The 15,434-nt window shown below is 41.3% G+C and overlaps 1 protein-coding gene across 12 annotated transcripts in view; it reads right to left on the bottom strand.

The window, feature by feature from the left end:
• ANAPC10 (anaphase promoting complex subunit 10) overlaps nt 1-15,434 on the bottom strand; it is a 69,382-nt gene that overhangs the window by 30,499 nt on the left and 23,449 nt on the right. The window contains exon 5 of one of the 12 annotated variants that reach the window (XM_065597770.1): nt 5,942-6,096. The exons of 10 other annotated variants lie outside the window; for them this stretch is intronic. In XM_065597770.1, the coding sequence (XP_065453842.1) occupies nt 6,016-6,096 (81 nt within the window). In that variant the 3' untranslated portion in view covers nt 5,942-6,015. Of the gene's footprint in view, nt 1-5,941; nt 6,097-14,778; nt 14,833-15,434 lie in introns of those variants that run through there. One more of the 12 variants, XM_065597771.1, reaches the window with a different exon arrangement.

Genomic DNA, 15,434 nt, shown 5'->3' on the forward strand with positions numbered 1-15,434 from the left:
CAGAGCAAGACAAAATTCACTTGAATAGTCTTTGTAAATAAAGATCATGATTACCTTTTATATGTTCCACTAGGCCTACACAGAGCCCAGGCTAAAAAAGCTTTACTCTTTGAAGATAGAACGCCAATTCCCAACATGTGTCCAGGGAATGGAGACTGATCCTCAATGGTGGTATGAGGTTTAGGCATAAACAGTCACAAACTGGGACGTGGGTAATCTGGCCTAGCAGTCAGAGCTGGAATCATGGGCGGTGCGACTCCTGCATTTGGGGAGGCTAGGCCTAAGTGCCTGAAGCTTTCTAGAAGTGGAGGAAGCCCCCATTGGCCCCCAGACCGTGGCCCTACCCACTGCTCCACCCCAAGGCTCGCCCCCACTCGGCCTCCTCCCCCAAGGCCCCGCCCATGCTCCACCCAGGCCTCACTCCCATTCTGCCCGCTCCCCCGAGACTGCACTTAAGAATGTCCCAAAAGTAATGTAGGACTTCTATATTAATTAGACGATATGCCTCACTGTATGTCAGGAATCAGGACCTGCAGCTGGGTCTGGGACTAGTTAGCTGCCTGTGATGGGGTATATCTACCCTGCACTGACCCAGCTGGGGTTAATCACACACTGGAATGAAGAGGCAATGCCCCGTTGCCCCTGCTGGACATGCTCAAACTGGAGACAGGATATAAAAGAGTGTGGCCCAGCTCAGTCTGGGCTGGCTCAGGACAGCAGATGCATGCTGCAGGCTCCTGCCAGGGAGTTGCTAGAGCTACAGGCTGCAGAGGCCCAGCCTCCCCAAATGCAGACATTGAGGTGCAGAAGGTCTAATACCGGTCTGCATTAGCCTTTCTTCTTGGAGATGAGGAATTATTATGAATAAAATCCCTTTCCTCGATGTTGAAGTAGTACTAACTCAATGGCACTTATTAGAAAGAGGAAGTCTACCTCCCGTAAGAGTCGCCTCTCGTGACAGTGGTCCCGGAAAAGGGACTAGGACACTATGATGTAACCAAAGTGGACAGTATCGAGAACCTATTTGTCCATTGTTATTCTCTACTATACATGCAAAAATTGAGCAAAGCATCCACTAAAACAGATCTTGGAAGTGGGAGGACCTTGGGTAAATCCCCATTAAAAGTACTATTTGACAGGCAGCTGTAGCTGGAAAGAGGTGGCACACTCTCCTTGTTCTGCTGCACCCTCTGACACTTACATGGGGATTCATACCCTCTGGTGAAAGAAGAGCTGTGTGTTGGTCTAGGCTGAAAAGGTTGGTTTGTGTATTTCCTTTTGGGCGCTGAGGTGTATATCCTCAGAAAACAGGGGGCTGCCCTTGAATCATTTAATGACTACAATGACTCATCAGTCTGTTGATTTAACAAGCAGTCCCCTTGAAAAGGAAGGCTCCACAGTGGATTGTACTTCCCTGGGGAAACCTGAGGAATAAAGCCAGGACTCCCTGCATATAACATGGGTAGTTGTTATCGATCTAGAGGCTATATCCGCATAGTATACTGCAGCTTGAAGAGATGATCTGGCTATCAGACTACCCTTGTCAATAGGGACTTGGAATTGCACTCTGTCCTCCTGAGGGAGTTTGTCACTAAATTCCAAAGCCTTGAAGTAGTCGCTGAAATCATACTTTGCAATAGTACTTGGCTATTTAGAATTGTAGGCTGTAGATGTAAATACTTTTCTCCCTAGAAAGTCCAAGCATTTGGCCTCCTTATCTGAGTAAATCTTGTGTGTTGTCATCTACTCCTTTCTGTATAGCCTGAACAACCAGGGAGTTGGGGACACAATGTGTGAAAAGAAACTCTGCTCCCTTAGTAGGAACAAAGTACCTCTTTTCTGCTCTCTTACAAGTGGGTCTCTTGTTGCTGGGGTGTTCCATGCCACTTTGGCAGATTCTAGTATAGTATTGTTGACCAGGAATACTATTGTAGTAGGTCCTGTACTCTGCAGAATGTCCAGGAGTTTGTGGAATGACTCAGACTTCCTCCAGGGGAATCTGAAGGGCATCAGCAAATTTCTTAACTGCTCCTGAAACTGTTTGTGATTGTCCAGTGAAGATAGTAATGCTGCTGCAACCGCCTCATCAGGAGAAGACTACCATATGTCTGATTGTACCAGCGGTACTAAGAGAGCCAGCTGTTGTTTTTGCTTCCTCCATAGGCTCTGGAAAGAGTTTAGGTGGGTCCCCTGATTTAGAGGGATGGCAAGAGTTTTGGTAAAAGGATCCAGCATGGGCTGAGGTAGACCTTGTGGCATAGGATACCACCCAACCCAGGGGAGCACATCATCTTATATCATCATATTGTGCCTCAGGAAATTCTGGAACCTCTAGCAGGGCTGATGACTTTTGGAGGAGGCAATGGTGGTCCTTCTTCCACAACAGGATCGCGTAACTAAGAAAATGCGGGCTCCATCTCCAAAGGTGGCGCCGTTGGAACCATCAGTGAGGAAATACCCCAACCAGTACAGGGAACAGGAGAACTATTTCTTTCATAACGTTCATGAACAGATATTGTCACAATCTCCCTTGTAAGAATCAGTTCTGATAGGATGGAAGATTCTGGATCCAGCAGGACAGTCATGTCCTCCAAAGTGGGATATTTGCCGCCATGAGGCATCTTCTCCCTCTGAACTTTCAGTGTCTGCTCAGAAGTGTATGTTGGTGCCAACGGTGTCTGGAATGGTCATCTGTCCTTCGCCGGTACCGACTGTCATACTGGTCTAAGCTCATGCCCCTTTACTAAACAGTGATGGTCCCACTGTTGCCAACGTTGCCAAAATGGAGGTACTCCTAGTTCTGGCAGCCTGCAGTTTGGTACCATGATCTCAATGGGTTTTTGAGCTTCCCTGCACCAGACATGAAGAGTCACCAGACCTTGAGGTTGTAGGGGAACCAGAACCTCCTCTTAGAAGTGGATCTAGAGGGGGATTTTTCCAAGCCTCAGGGTGAGCCTGACACAAGGAGTCCTTGGCTCTACCTTTGCCTGCTCCTGTATCTGAAGTTGTAGTGCTGGGCAGCACATTCGTCAATGCCACTGCCCGCTGGATGTGGGGGGTCTGCCCAACCCAGATGCAACTTGGGCCTGATAGCGCACTCGATTATATGTTTTCTAAGCCATAACTCCCATGCTTGATGGGTTCAGGGTGGGAAGAGCTGACTGGTACTTCACTTAGTCAGACACAAGCTTCTGCGAGTATCAGAGGGGTAGCAGTGTTAGTCTGAATCTGTAAAAAGCAACAGAGGGTCCTGTGGCACCTTTAAGACTAACAGAAGTATTGGGAGCATAAGCTTTCGTGGGTAAGAACCTCACTTCTTCAGATGCAAATCACTGAATGTGAATAGAATTCATGGCCAGTTAAAGTACTACTGAAACCCAAGTGATTAGAAAAGAAGAAATACTATGTCTTTTCAGCCAAATAAGTTAGGTATTGTCTACATGAGAAAGTTGAACTGGTATTTACACTGACACAATGAAACTAACATAAAAGGATGTGTAGATACTATTTTGATTTAGTTTAAGTTGATGAAGAACATGTTTAACTAATCAAAATAAGCCACTTTTACATTGAAATAAGTGTGTCCACACAACCTTTTGCATCAGTATTATATTGGTTTAAAAGCTAACTCAAGTAGGTGCAACTTTCTCACGTAGCCAAACCCCTATAGAAAAAAAAAATCTATTAAAACCAAAGTGTCTAATAATAAACAGTCAAGAACTCACAAATAAACAGTCAATTTATAAAAACGTTACTAACAAAGTCCAATTAAACAGTGATTACTCTTCAATTAGTGGGATGTTGCATAGAAAAATCCCCCAATGGGGTGAAGGTATGCAGATGAATCTAAGTGAGCGTAGATAAATACTAGCAACAATTAAATCAACTGGACTTTGTTAGTCTAGTACTCAAACAACAAGGTAGCAGCTAATTTATAGTACAAAATAACTGTTTGGTGCTTTGTGTAATGAAATAATGTAATGCCTCTGTTATATTTGCAAATAAATTGTTAATTTTTAAACATAATTGATAGCAAGTTCACCTTGGTTAGTTTTCAACAATCCCCGAATTAATAGCCTGCTTGGTTTAGGAACACTTTGTGAGGCAATGGACAACTTTTGGTAGTAACCAATATCCAGATATCCATCTCCAAGAGCTGAAGATGGGAGGATAGTGCCCCACTCCACTATGAAAGTATTTTACCTACCAGCGCTGCTATAAGCACACTTAATTCTAGACAATTTCACTTGCAGCAGGTACACAAGAGAAAATATCTACATGCAGAACAGTGCTACCTTTCATTTCCAGGTGCCAGCCTGAAATAGTAGAAGGGGAGAAAGAAGGAAGAGAATGTGAATGCAGTGTTGTCTAGGGATTGGAGCACGGGGCCTCATGTCATGACTCAGTATGTGACCTTGAACAAGTCACTCAACCTATTTGCAAACCATATACCCCACCTTTAAAATGGCTACAATACACTCACTCTGCATAATTCAAAGGAGTGTTGAGAGCTGCTACACTATACAGACTATCAAAATTTGCATTTGATTGCCCATTGAGCTAACAAGCAACTGTTTTTTGTTTGTTTGTTTTTGGAGATTACAAGTGTGTTTCATAAAGGTAATAGTGTTGATGTACTATACTTCTGTAAGGCATTTGCCATCATACCACATGATATATTAATTAAGAAAGCAGAACAATACAAAAATAATATGGCACAGATTAAACACTGGTTAATTGAGCAGTCTCAAAATGTAATTGTGAATGGGGAATTAGATCTCACGGAGATTAGAGAGGCTACAAAAAAGAGAAAACCCAATAATAATGAGGGATTTCAACTATCCCCATATTTCCTGGGAACATGGCACCATAGGCAAGATGCAGAGATAAAATTTCTAGACAGCATTAATGACTGCTTCTAGGAGCAGCTAGTCCTGGATCCCATGAGGGGAGAGGCAATTCTTGATTTAGTCCTAAGTGGCTCACAGCATCTGGTCCAAGAGGTGAATATAGCTGAATCGCTTGTAATAGCAGCCATAACAAATAAATTTAACATCTTTGTAATGGAGAAAATACCAAAGAAACCCACCACAGTAGCATTTAACTTCAAAGTGGGGAACTACACAAATATGAGACTAGTTAAACAGAAGTTAAAACAGTCACAAGAGTGAAATGCCTGCAACCAGCGTGATACAGGCTTAAATTAAATGTATAACTGAAATAAAAAAAGCAGTAAGAGGACAAAAAACATGGCCACCTGGCTAAACAGAATGAAAGAGGTGGTTAGAGACAAGCTGACAATTGGAAGACAAATCCTACTGAGTAAAATAGAAAGGAGCATAAATTCTGGCAAGTCTAATGTAAAAGTATAATTAGGCAGGCCAAAAAAGAATTTGAAGAACAACTTGCAAAAGACACAAAAACTACCAGCAAAATTCCGTTTAAGCACATCAGAAACAGGAAGTCTGCCAAACAATTAAGTGGAGCCACTGGACGACTGAGGTTCTAAACAAGTACTCAAGGAAGACCAGGACATTGCAGAGAAACTAAATGAATTTTTATGTGACAAATCTGAGGAACTGTCTCAGACAGAGGTGTTGATAGAGGAGGTTTTGGAACAAACTGATAAATTAAACAATAAGTCGCAAGGACCAGGTGGGATTCACCCAAGTGTCCTAAAGGAACGCAAATATGAAATTGCAGAACTACTAACTTATTGGTTAAATCAGCCTCTGTACCAGATGACTGGCAAATAGCTAATATGATGATGATTTTTTAAAAAGGCTTTAGAGGCGGTCCTGGGAATCACAGGCCAGTGAGCCTAACTTCAATACCAGACAAATTGGCTGAAACTATATAAAGAACAGAATTATTAAACACACATACATGAACCTGATATGTTGAGTCAACACAGCTTTTACAAAGAGAAGTCATACCTCACCAATTAGAATTCCTTGAGGGGGTCAACAAACATGTGGACAAAAGTGTTCCAGCTGATATAGTGTACTTGGACTTTCAGAAAGCCTTTGGCAGGGTCACACACCAAAGGCTTTCAGCAAAGTAAGCAGTCATGGGATAAGAAGGAAGGTCCAATAACTGGTTAAAAGATAGGAAATAAGGAATAGGAATAAATGGTCAGTTTTCACAATGGAAAGCAGTAAATAGAGTGGTCTCCCAAGGATCTCTACTTGGACCAGTGCTCATCAGCACATTCATAAATGAGCTGGAAAAAGGGTAACAGAGAAGTGGCAAAGTTTGCAGATGACACTAAATTACTCAAGATAGTTAAGTCCAAAGCAGACTGTGAAGAGTTACAAAGGGATCTCACAAAACCAGGCAACAAAATGGCAGATTAAATTAAACGTTGATAAATACAAAGTAATACATATTAGAAAACAATCCCAACTGTATATAGAAAATGATGAGGTCTAAATTAGCTGTTACCACTCCAGAAAGAGATTGTGAAGTAATTGTGGATAGTTCTCTGAAAACAGCTGCTCAATGTGCAGCAACAGTCAAAAAAGCTAATAATTAGGGCTGTCAATTAATCACAGTTAACTCATGTGATTAACTCAAAAAAAATCAATCACAATTAATCGCACTGTTAAACAACAGAATATCAACTGAAATTTATTAAATATTTTGGATGTTTTTCTGCATTTTCAAATATATTGATTTCTATTACAACATAGAATAGAATTTGTTTTTTACAGTGCAAATATTTGTAATAAAAATAAATACAAAGTGAGCACTGTACAATTTGTATTGTGCTGTAATTGAAATCAATATATTGGAAAATGTAGAAAATATCCCAAAATATTTAAATAAATGGTATTTATTATTGTTTAATCACATATTTAATTGTGCTTAATTTTTTTAATCGCTTGACAGCCCTACTAATAATGTTAGGAACCAGTAGGAAAGGGATAGATAATAAAACAGAAAATACAATTTCATTATATAAAGCCCTGGTCCACTCACACTGAATATTGTGCACCATTCCGGTCATCTCATCTCAGAAAGATATATTATAATTGGAAAAAGTACAGAGAAGGGCAACAAAAATGACTACGGGTATGGAACAGCTGCTATATGAGAGATTAAAAAGACTGGGACTGTTCAACTTAGAGAATAAACAACTGAGGGGAGATAAGATGGAGGTCTATAAAATCATGAACAGTGTGGAGAAAGTGAATAAGGAAGTGTTATTTACCTGTTCATGTGTTATGTGAAGCAGGCATCACCCAATGAAATTAATAGGCAACAGGTTTAAAACAAACACAAGGAAGTACTTCTTCACACAAGGCACAATCAATCAATCTGTGGAATTCATTATCAGGGGATGTTGTGAAGCCAAAACTATAACTGGGTTCAAAAAGAAACCTACAACTGCTAGAAGCTTGGACTGGACAACAGGAGGTGGATCATTTAATAAATTGCTCTGTTCTGTTCATTCCCTCTGAAGCATCTGGCACCACCAATTATGGGAAGACAGGATAGTTGGCTAGATGGACCATTGACCTGACTCATTATGACTGTTCTTATGGAATCATCATCAAGAGGCTGTACAGTAACTCCTCACTTAAAGTCGTCCCGGTTAAGGTTGTTACGTTGCTGATCAATTAGGGAACATGCTCATTTAAAGTTGTGTAATGCTCCCTTCTAACGTCGTTTGGCAGCCGCTTGCTTTGTCTACTGCTTGCAGAAAGAGCAACCCCTTGCAGCTAGCTGGTGGGGGCTTGGAACCAGAGTGGACCGGCAGCCCCCCCATCAGCTCTCCCTAAGTTCCCTGTGCAGCAGCTGCCCAGCAGGCTAGCAATTGCAGCTGTCCCTTCCCCCCACTGCCATATGCTACTCCTGCCCTCTGCCTTGGAGCTGCTCCCCGAGACTCCTGCTTGCTGTGCGGGGGGGGGAAGGAAGAGGGGAGCTAATGTCAGGGTGTCCCTCTCCCCCCTACTCCTGCACCCCGCTTACCCCATCTTCCATAGAGCAGGGGGGACACATCAGGGCTCAGGACGGAGGGAGCTTGCAGCAGCTGCAATCTCAGCAAGCTGATCTAATTAACAAGGCAGTGTACTTAAAGGGGAAATGCGCATATCTCCCTCCATTCCTGCTGCCTTGTAGAGAGAGAGTTAACCCTTGAGGGTTCAGCCAATTGCTAGTTCATCATTTAGCAGTAAGGGAAATACTCTACCCTCTGACTCCTCCACCTCAACCAAGCTTCACAATCATCATCACGATGTACCAGTATTAAATTGTTTGTTTAAAACTTAGAGAGAGAGAGAGAATGAATGTGTGTGTGTGTGTGTGTGTGTGTGTGTGTGTGTATATACACACACACACACACACACACACACGTCTTTTGTCTGGTGAAAAAAAATTCTCTGGAACCAACCCCATCATTTACATTAATTCTTATGGGGAAATTGGAGTCACTTAACATCGTTTCGCTTAAAGTTGCATTTTTCAGGAACATAACTACAACGTTAAGTGAGGAGTTACTGTACTTCTAGTGTGGTCCTATAGGATCAGCTCTTGGCCCTTAACTATTTAACGTTTTTATCAATGACCTGGAAGAAAAAATCATTACTGATTAAGTTTGCTAATAACACAAGGATTGGGGAAATAGTAAATAATAAAGAGAAAAGGTCACTAATACAGAGCAATCTAGATTGATTGATAAGCTGGGTGAAAGTTTTTGTTCTCTGTTTGTACAGCGCCTAGCATAAGTGGGGTCCTGGTACATGCCTGGGGCTCCTAGGCACACACTATCACAAATAAAATATTCATTTAAATTCAGCCAAATGTAAAGTCACATCTATGAATAAAGAATGTAGGTAACATTAATAGACTGGGGGGCTCTATCCTGCAAAGCAGTGATTTTGAAAGAGTCTTAGGAGTTATGGTGGATAATCAGCTAACCATGAGCTCCCAGTACTGTGGCCAAAAGAGCTAATGTCATCTTGGATATGTAAACAGGAGAATATCAAGTGGAAGCAAGGAGGTTATTTTACCTCTATGTTTGACGCTGGACACAGTAGTAAGTAGTGGTCATGCCAGTTCTGGCATCCACATTTCAAGAAGGATGTTGACAAACTGGAGAGGGTTCTGAGAAGAGCCATGAGAATAACTATAAGGCATATTTTCCAACAATGACAGATCCAAAGAGCTCAATCTATTTATTTTATCAAAAAGAAGGTTAAGGGGTGACTTGATCATAGTTTATAACTACCTACATGGGAACAAAAGGAGAGGGATAGCTTGGTGATTTGAGCCTTGGCCTGCTAAACCTGGGATTGTGAGTTCAATCCTTGAGAGGGGATCTGGGGCAAAAATCAGTACTTGGTCTTGCTAGTGAAGGCAGGGGGCTGGACTTGATGACCTTCCAGCTCTATGAGATAGGTATAAAAATTTGACTATGGGCTACTGAATCTAGTAGACAAAGGTTTAACAAGATCCAAGGACAAGGTGAAGCTAGACAAGTTTAGACTAGAAATAAAATGCAACTTTCTAAGTTTGAGGATAATTAATCATTGGAACAACTTACCAAAGTCTGTGGTGGATTCTCCATTACTGACAATTTTTAAATCAAAATCAGATATTTTTCTTAAAAATATGGTCTAGTTCAAACCACAAATTAACTCAGGAAAGTTCTATGGCCTCTTATGCAGGTCAGACTAGGTTATCACAATGCTCCCTTCTGGCCTTATACTTAGGGCTCTTTGTTTACAGTTTTTATTTTATTTAATTTTTCCCAGGAATTTATTAGTGTTTATTACCACAACAACAAAAACAGATGAAAGTCAGTGCAAAAACTAAATATCTATTTTGGTAGATGGAAAGATGGGAGGAAGTATTGAGTAGATTAATGCTTTGAATTACCATTCATCAATGTGGTTTGCTCCAGAACTAAAAGAGAACTGAAAATACACCTCTACTCCGATATAACGCTGTCCTCGGGAGCCAAAAAATCTTACCGTGTTATATCGAACTTGCTTTGATCCGCCGGAGTGCGCAGCCCCGCCCCCCTGAAGCACTGCTTTACCCCGTTATATCCGAATTTGTGTTATATCGGGTTAGAGGTGTACAATGCCACCCCTCTATAAGAAAACAATATATCTTTAATCCCCAAATAAAACTTTTAATTTGAATAAACAGTTTACTGTTGTAGACTTAGAACTATTAGCCTATAAATATTTACATTTAATAATTGGGCCACACCATTTGCAGTGCAACTACATCCTTTTCTCCTGTTCCCCTCCCCCCCCAAACTTTTGGATACTTCCTTGTGTTCTGAAACTTATTCTGATACAGATTTTCCTTTTCTTCCCATTTTAGTATATCAAATCTTTAAAGTTATCTGCTAGCAGCTTGAAAGGTGTACGTGGTGAGCGTGAGATTCATCAGTATGTTCAGAGGTGCATGCACTTCAGAGCTTGTGAGTGTGCCCGTTTGTTCATTTTGTGCAGCTTTTGGACTAATATATAGCCTTACTTCAACAGGCAGCTTTTCACATACACAGACTAATGTATTGTCGTAATACATGTGCCTCGTGCAATGTACTGTATTTTCCTAATAAAACAAGTTATTTTATATATATTTGAATGATACAAAAGTAGGGTGAAAAAAAATCAGAAAAAAATGAATACTACTTTTTGTAAAACCTGGGAAATTTTTGGTAAAAACTGGTTTAAACTGAAAACAAAGGGGCTTACTTATAATACTCTATGGATCAATGAATACAGCTCTACATTACCATTATGAAAAAGTTAGGGAAAAAATGTACTGTGTTCTTGCTCTTTACGGGCCCAATCCTGTAGTACTTATACAGATAAAATTCTCATTAAAGTCAGTGGGAGTTATAGCTACACAAGGGCTGCAGGATTTGTTCCCTGGATTCTGCTACTCAGCCTAAAATACCCAATATATTATCATGTTTCCATATTGATTTAAGAAACTTGGAGAAAACAAACCTAACTTTAAATTTAGGAACAGGGGTCTCATCCAGTATGGGAACTCCTGAAGCCCCTCTAGTCCAGTATCCTGGCTCCAACAGTGACCAGTAGCAGAAGCTTCAGAGGAACAAAGAAATTTGTTCATAGTGCAGATACAGACAGGTATTGGAGTATCCATGTACTTCTGTAACCATTACGGACGGCTGGTCAGAGCTCAGGACAGAGTCATGAGATCTAGATTCTAATTCTGACTTCCACTAGCTCACGGTGTAACCTTCAACCATTCACTACCCCATCTCCTGTGCCTCAATTTCTTCATTAGTAAGAAGTTAGAATGTGTCCACAAAATGCTTTGAGATACATGGATGAAAAACTAATATAAGTATTTGAGACTCCACTCCTAGCTGGATGCATCCAACATTTTTTCTAGAAGACTAACATAGTAGGGATTAGAATTATGGCTATGACGTGCTGGAGCAGGCTCACAGCAACCTTTGTTAAAATTCCTCCATCAAATTGAAGGGTTGGGGGTTTCCCTGGCTCTGATGGAGCAGGTTCTTCATCTAGATACTGCTAATTATCCATGCCAGAGATATCTTAATGAAACCCAGAGGAAGGGGAAAAAAAAGATTTTCTAAAAAGAAAGCCTTTTCTCTATTTGGGAATGCACAAAACCGAACTAAGTATGAGGTATCTTGATTCAGTTTCATTGGGGGGGGGAGAAGATCCCCTCAGGCTCTCATACAAAATCTTAATGCACATACTCCAATTGAAACCATAGAACGTGAGCACAGCTATATCTGATCTATTTTACTGGAATAGAGTACCAACATTTACAGCATGCATGCTTGAATATGTAGAATCTGGTTGCCAAGTGGTATGGCCTTCATTCTTGGTTAGGAGAAAGCATTTTTGTTGAAAATGGGAACACACATTCATTCCCCAGTTCCTCACCCCTTCTGGCACGTACACAGAGCCCTGGTAACAAGGATTTTATTGCAGATTAAAAGGAAACATTTTCATGGGAGCTGCTTGTTAAACATTGGCAGCATATCACTAAGTCAATATTGATATATCAGTTTTTAAATGCTCTATTGATGTTCACATTTGTATATCTTTGCTAACTGTTCCCAAGGCAAATTCAGAATCCCCGTGACATAAAATTTTTAATAAATCTGTGGGATTTGACCCCTAGTAATAAGGACAAATTTTGAAAGATGTTTCAACGTGGCCTCTGTACATGCACGTGCTTGAGTCACCAGTAAATGCAATTTTTGAGCATTATTGCTGGTGTACAAAGTGGTGAAGTTTACATATGCAAATTCTATACTTGTATACTCAAGCGCTCAAAAGTTGCATCCATGCAAACAAGGGGCACAATTCAAAATCTGGACCATAGCGACCATTACTTGAAATTGTCCACCAGCTTTCCAGAAGGCTTCTTATTTCTAACATAATAAAGCTATAAAAGCAGCCCCACAAATAGTTATATGCAAAAACAAGTCATGTCCAAAGGCACTTGCACAAGTGCACCTTAAAAATGTATCCCTATTACTTGGGATCCTTCCCATCTCCACTGAACCAATACAGAGACTTACACTGACTACTCCTGCAGCCTTACAATTCAAGTATGAACAGCTTTAAATTACCTGCTAGCACTTTTAAAACTAGGCAATATTTCTACTGATTCTTTTAATTTTTTTTTAAAACAGGAAGGCTGTGCTTCATATTGATGTAGTAAATTAATATAGGATATGAGAAATTAAAATAAAAATATAACTTTTATTCAAGTTGTGTAATGGCTTATTAACTCCATTCGTATTTAGCAGATGTTTAGCTAAGTCTATAGTATCCAGTAAGTGAACTAAATGTATTTGTCTCATCCAAAAAGTAAATAACCATACAGCAAGTCACATATGTTGATTTGTTCACATGAAAAAATAAAATGTCTGGATCTTATTTAAGTCTTCTGTTTGGTTTCAGGAAGACAGCAGAATGACCGATGAAGTTCTGAAACCGCTTTGGGAATTAGTTTTAGGTGAGGCCATACCATCACTGTGTCTCTATGGAATATTGTTTATGGGGGCTCAGCCATAAATGCCTGAAGTTCACTCACATTTCCGGCCAATGCAATAACAACTAGGCAGACCATATTCAGAGTGAAGTGATGTAAAGAGCATTCTGAGAGAGGTTCAAATGGAATCTCCATGAGTTTCATGACTATACAGAAATCTCAGACAGGAGTAGGTTCTCTGACTTGCGGGAAGTGTGTAATAGCCCTTTGAGAATCAACAACAAACATGGGATGAGAAAAGAAAGTATGACTGTCAGCAGGCTGAATTCACACAAGATTAAAAAGGGAGGTCTTTGTTCAGCCCTATTAAAGTGCAATAAGTTGTCAAGGACCTTCGGTATCAAGATCTGGACTGGGTCCAGAACATTTTGGGCTGCCCGTATCAAGAACCTCTTCCATTTAAAAGACTAACTCCTTCTGGTAAATGTTTTCTTGTTCTGTATCAGGATTTCCTGGACCCCAAGGGAGCAGTCTCTGTCCGTGGTACTCAGCTAACCAACAGCCATGCCATTAGTTTCAGCAACTTTGGTCTGGATGAAATATCTGTCCATGATGCTGTCAGATCAGAACCGGGTGGTCTGGAAGCTAGATCAGAGGCTGACTGGACATATGGAGATCTGTCAGCCAAACTGCCTTGGCCAGTACAGAGCTACAAGAACTATCGTGGCTTTGTCCCTCAATCTTGGAAATTACCCTGGGAATCAGTAGAAAGGCATAAAGCAGGCCTCTGTTCCATTGCAGGAGGAAGGTGTCTGACAACAATCTTGAACTCAGGCTTCCTCTGAAACAATAATTCTGACACTTGGCTATGTCTATACTACATTTCACTGGCAGCGGCGTGTAACGTAGGTGTAGCTGCACACCACAGCGAAAACCAGGCTGCATCTATAGTGTAGTGTGTAGCTATACATATTAGCGAAAGGCTTTGGCATAGGGGAAGCAGTGGGGAAAGGCTAACTTTCCCCAATGCCTCCCCCCGACTGGAGACTTTCCCTGCTGCTTTCCTCCTGCCAGAGCCTTTTCTTATGGAGGGGGAAAGCTCCAGGAGCAGGAAGCTGACAGATCCTTTCCCCACTGCTAGAGCCTTTCCTTGGGGTGGGGAAAGGCTCTGCTGCAGGGAAGACTAGACTGATCTGAGTCAGAGTTGAAAGGACCACAGGTGAACTCTGGCAAGCAAGGTCAAATACCAACATGTGGCCTAACACTGCAAGGCATGTCCATATCTTTGTAGCCCATTTTGATACTAAATGCAGTATGAGTGTTTGTAACAACTGGAACCTGTCCTGAGGCAGACATACTTTTTCTGATCTGGAGTGGAACACAACTCTTATGAACTCTATTCTCCGTGATGGGGTCAGTGATGATTTTTCGTAGATCACTGGGACAGCCAGCCCAGTAAATAGAGATGGGGCACATTCCAGGTTTGTTGCTGCCCTCCACTGGATTCTGCCTCTGATCAGACAGTTGTAGGGGTGGACACGAATGCCTTGCCATCTCAGGTATGCCACTATCACTACTAGACATTTTGTAATAAATTCTCAGTGCTGCGGAGGGTCTGAATGGCAGTACCTTGTAGTGGTAATGGTTTGGTCTCATGGTGAATCTCAGGTATTTCCTGTGCCCAGGTGGACAGCTATTTAGAAATGCACGCCCTGCAAATTGAGAGTCATGAACCAACCTTTGGCCTGAAGAGATGGAAGGATGGAGGCAAGTATTACTATCCTGAATCTGAGGTGAAGTCCAGCTTCTTGGGATCTTTGTCTTTTAGTATGCCTTTTGTTGATTTTGACTTCTCCTGCACTGCTGCAATCACCAAGGCATATGTAAGGCAAGGAATAACCCTTTCCACATTTTAATATAACATAGATTCATCGCTTTAAGCAGATAAAAAATGTGCTGGTCTTGCAGTCTAGTTGTGTGTTGTGCTGCCAAGACAAGAAAGCAGTTCCTGGGATATTTGTGAAAGCAGCATACTCAACCTCCTAATGAGGAAATTCCTCACATTTCTCTCCAGACATCTCCTCTGACCAATGGATCACAAGTAGCATTGACAGGTTTCAGAAGCAGTCATGTATAGCTTTCCTCTGTTATAGAGAGGATTGCTGGGTCTTGGAGTACATACAGAGCCACTCTACTCCAAGAAGTGATTCTGTTAAAATGGTATTGCATATTTATATCTGTGGTTTCCAGATCAAACTGTGCTGCAACTACTGTTAGAAGATGCTTTTCTAACTGCCCATGCCATAGACTTAACCCGGAATCAGAGACAAGCTGCATAAAGGAGAAATGCTGTCTGACACTGGAGGGAGTGCTTTGTCATGCATTACCACTTAAAATAAAGGGTGTAAAGGCCTAATTATGCCCTCCGTTACATCCATGCAACCCCACTGTCTTCAGCTCATTTG

The sequence above is a fragment of the Chrysemys picta genome, chromosome 5, assembly GCF_011386835.1.
Source record: "Chrysemys picta bellii isolate R12L10 chromosome 5, ASM1138683v2, whole genome shotgun sequence".
NCBI classification, from domain to species: domain Eukaryota; kingdom Metazoa; phylum Chordata; order Testudines; family Emydidae; genus Chrysemys; species Chrysemys picta.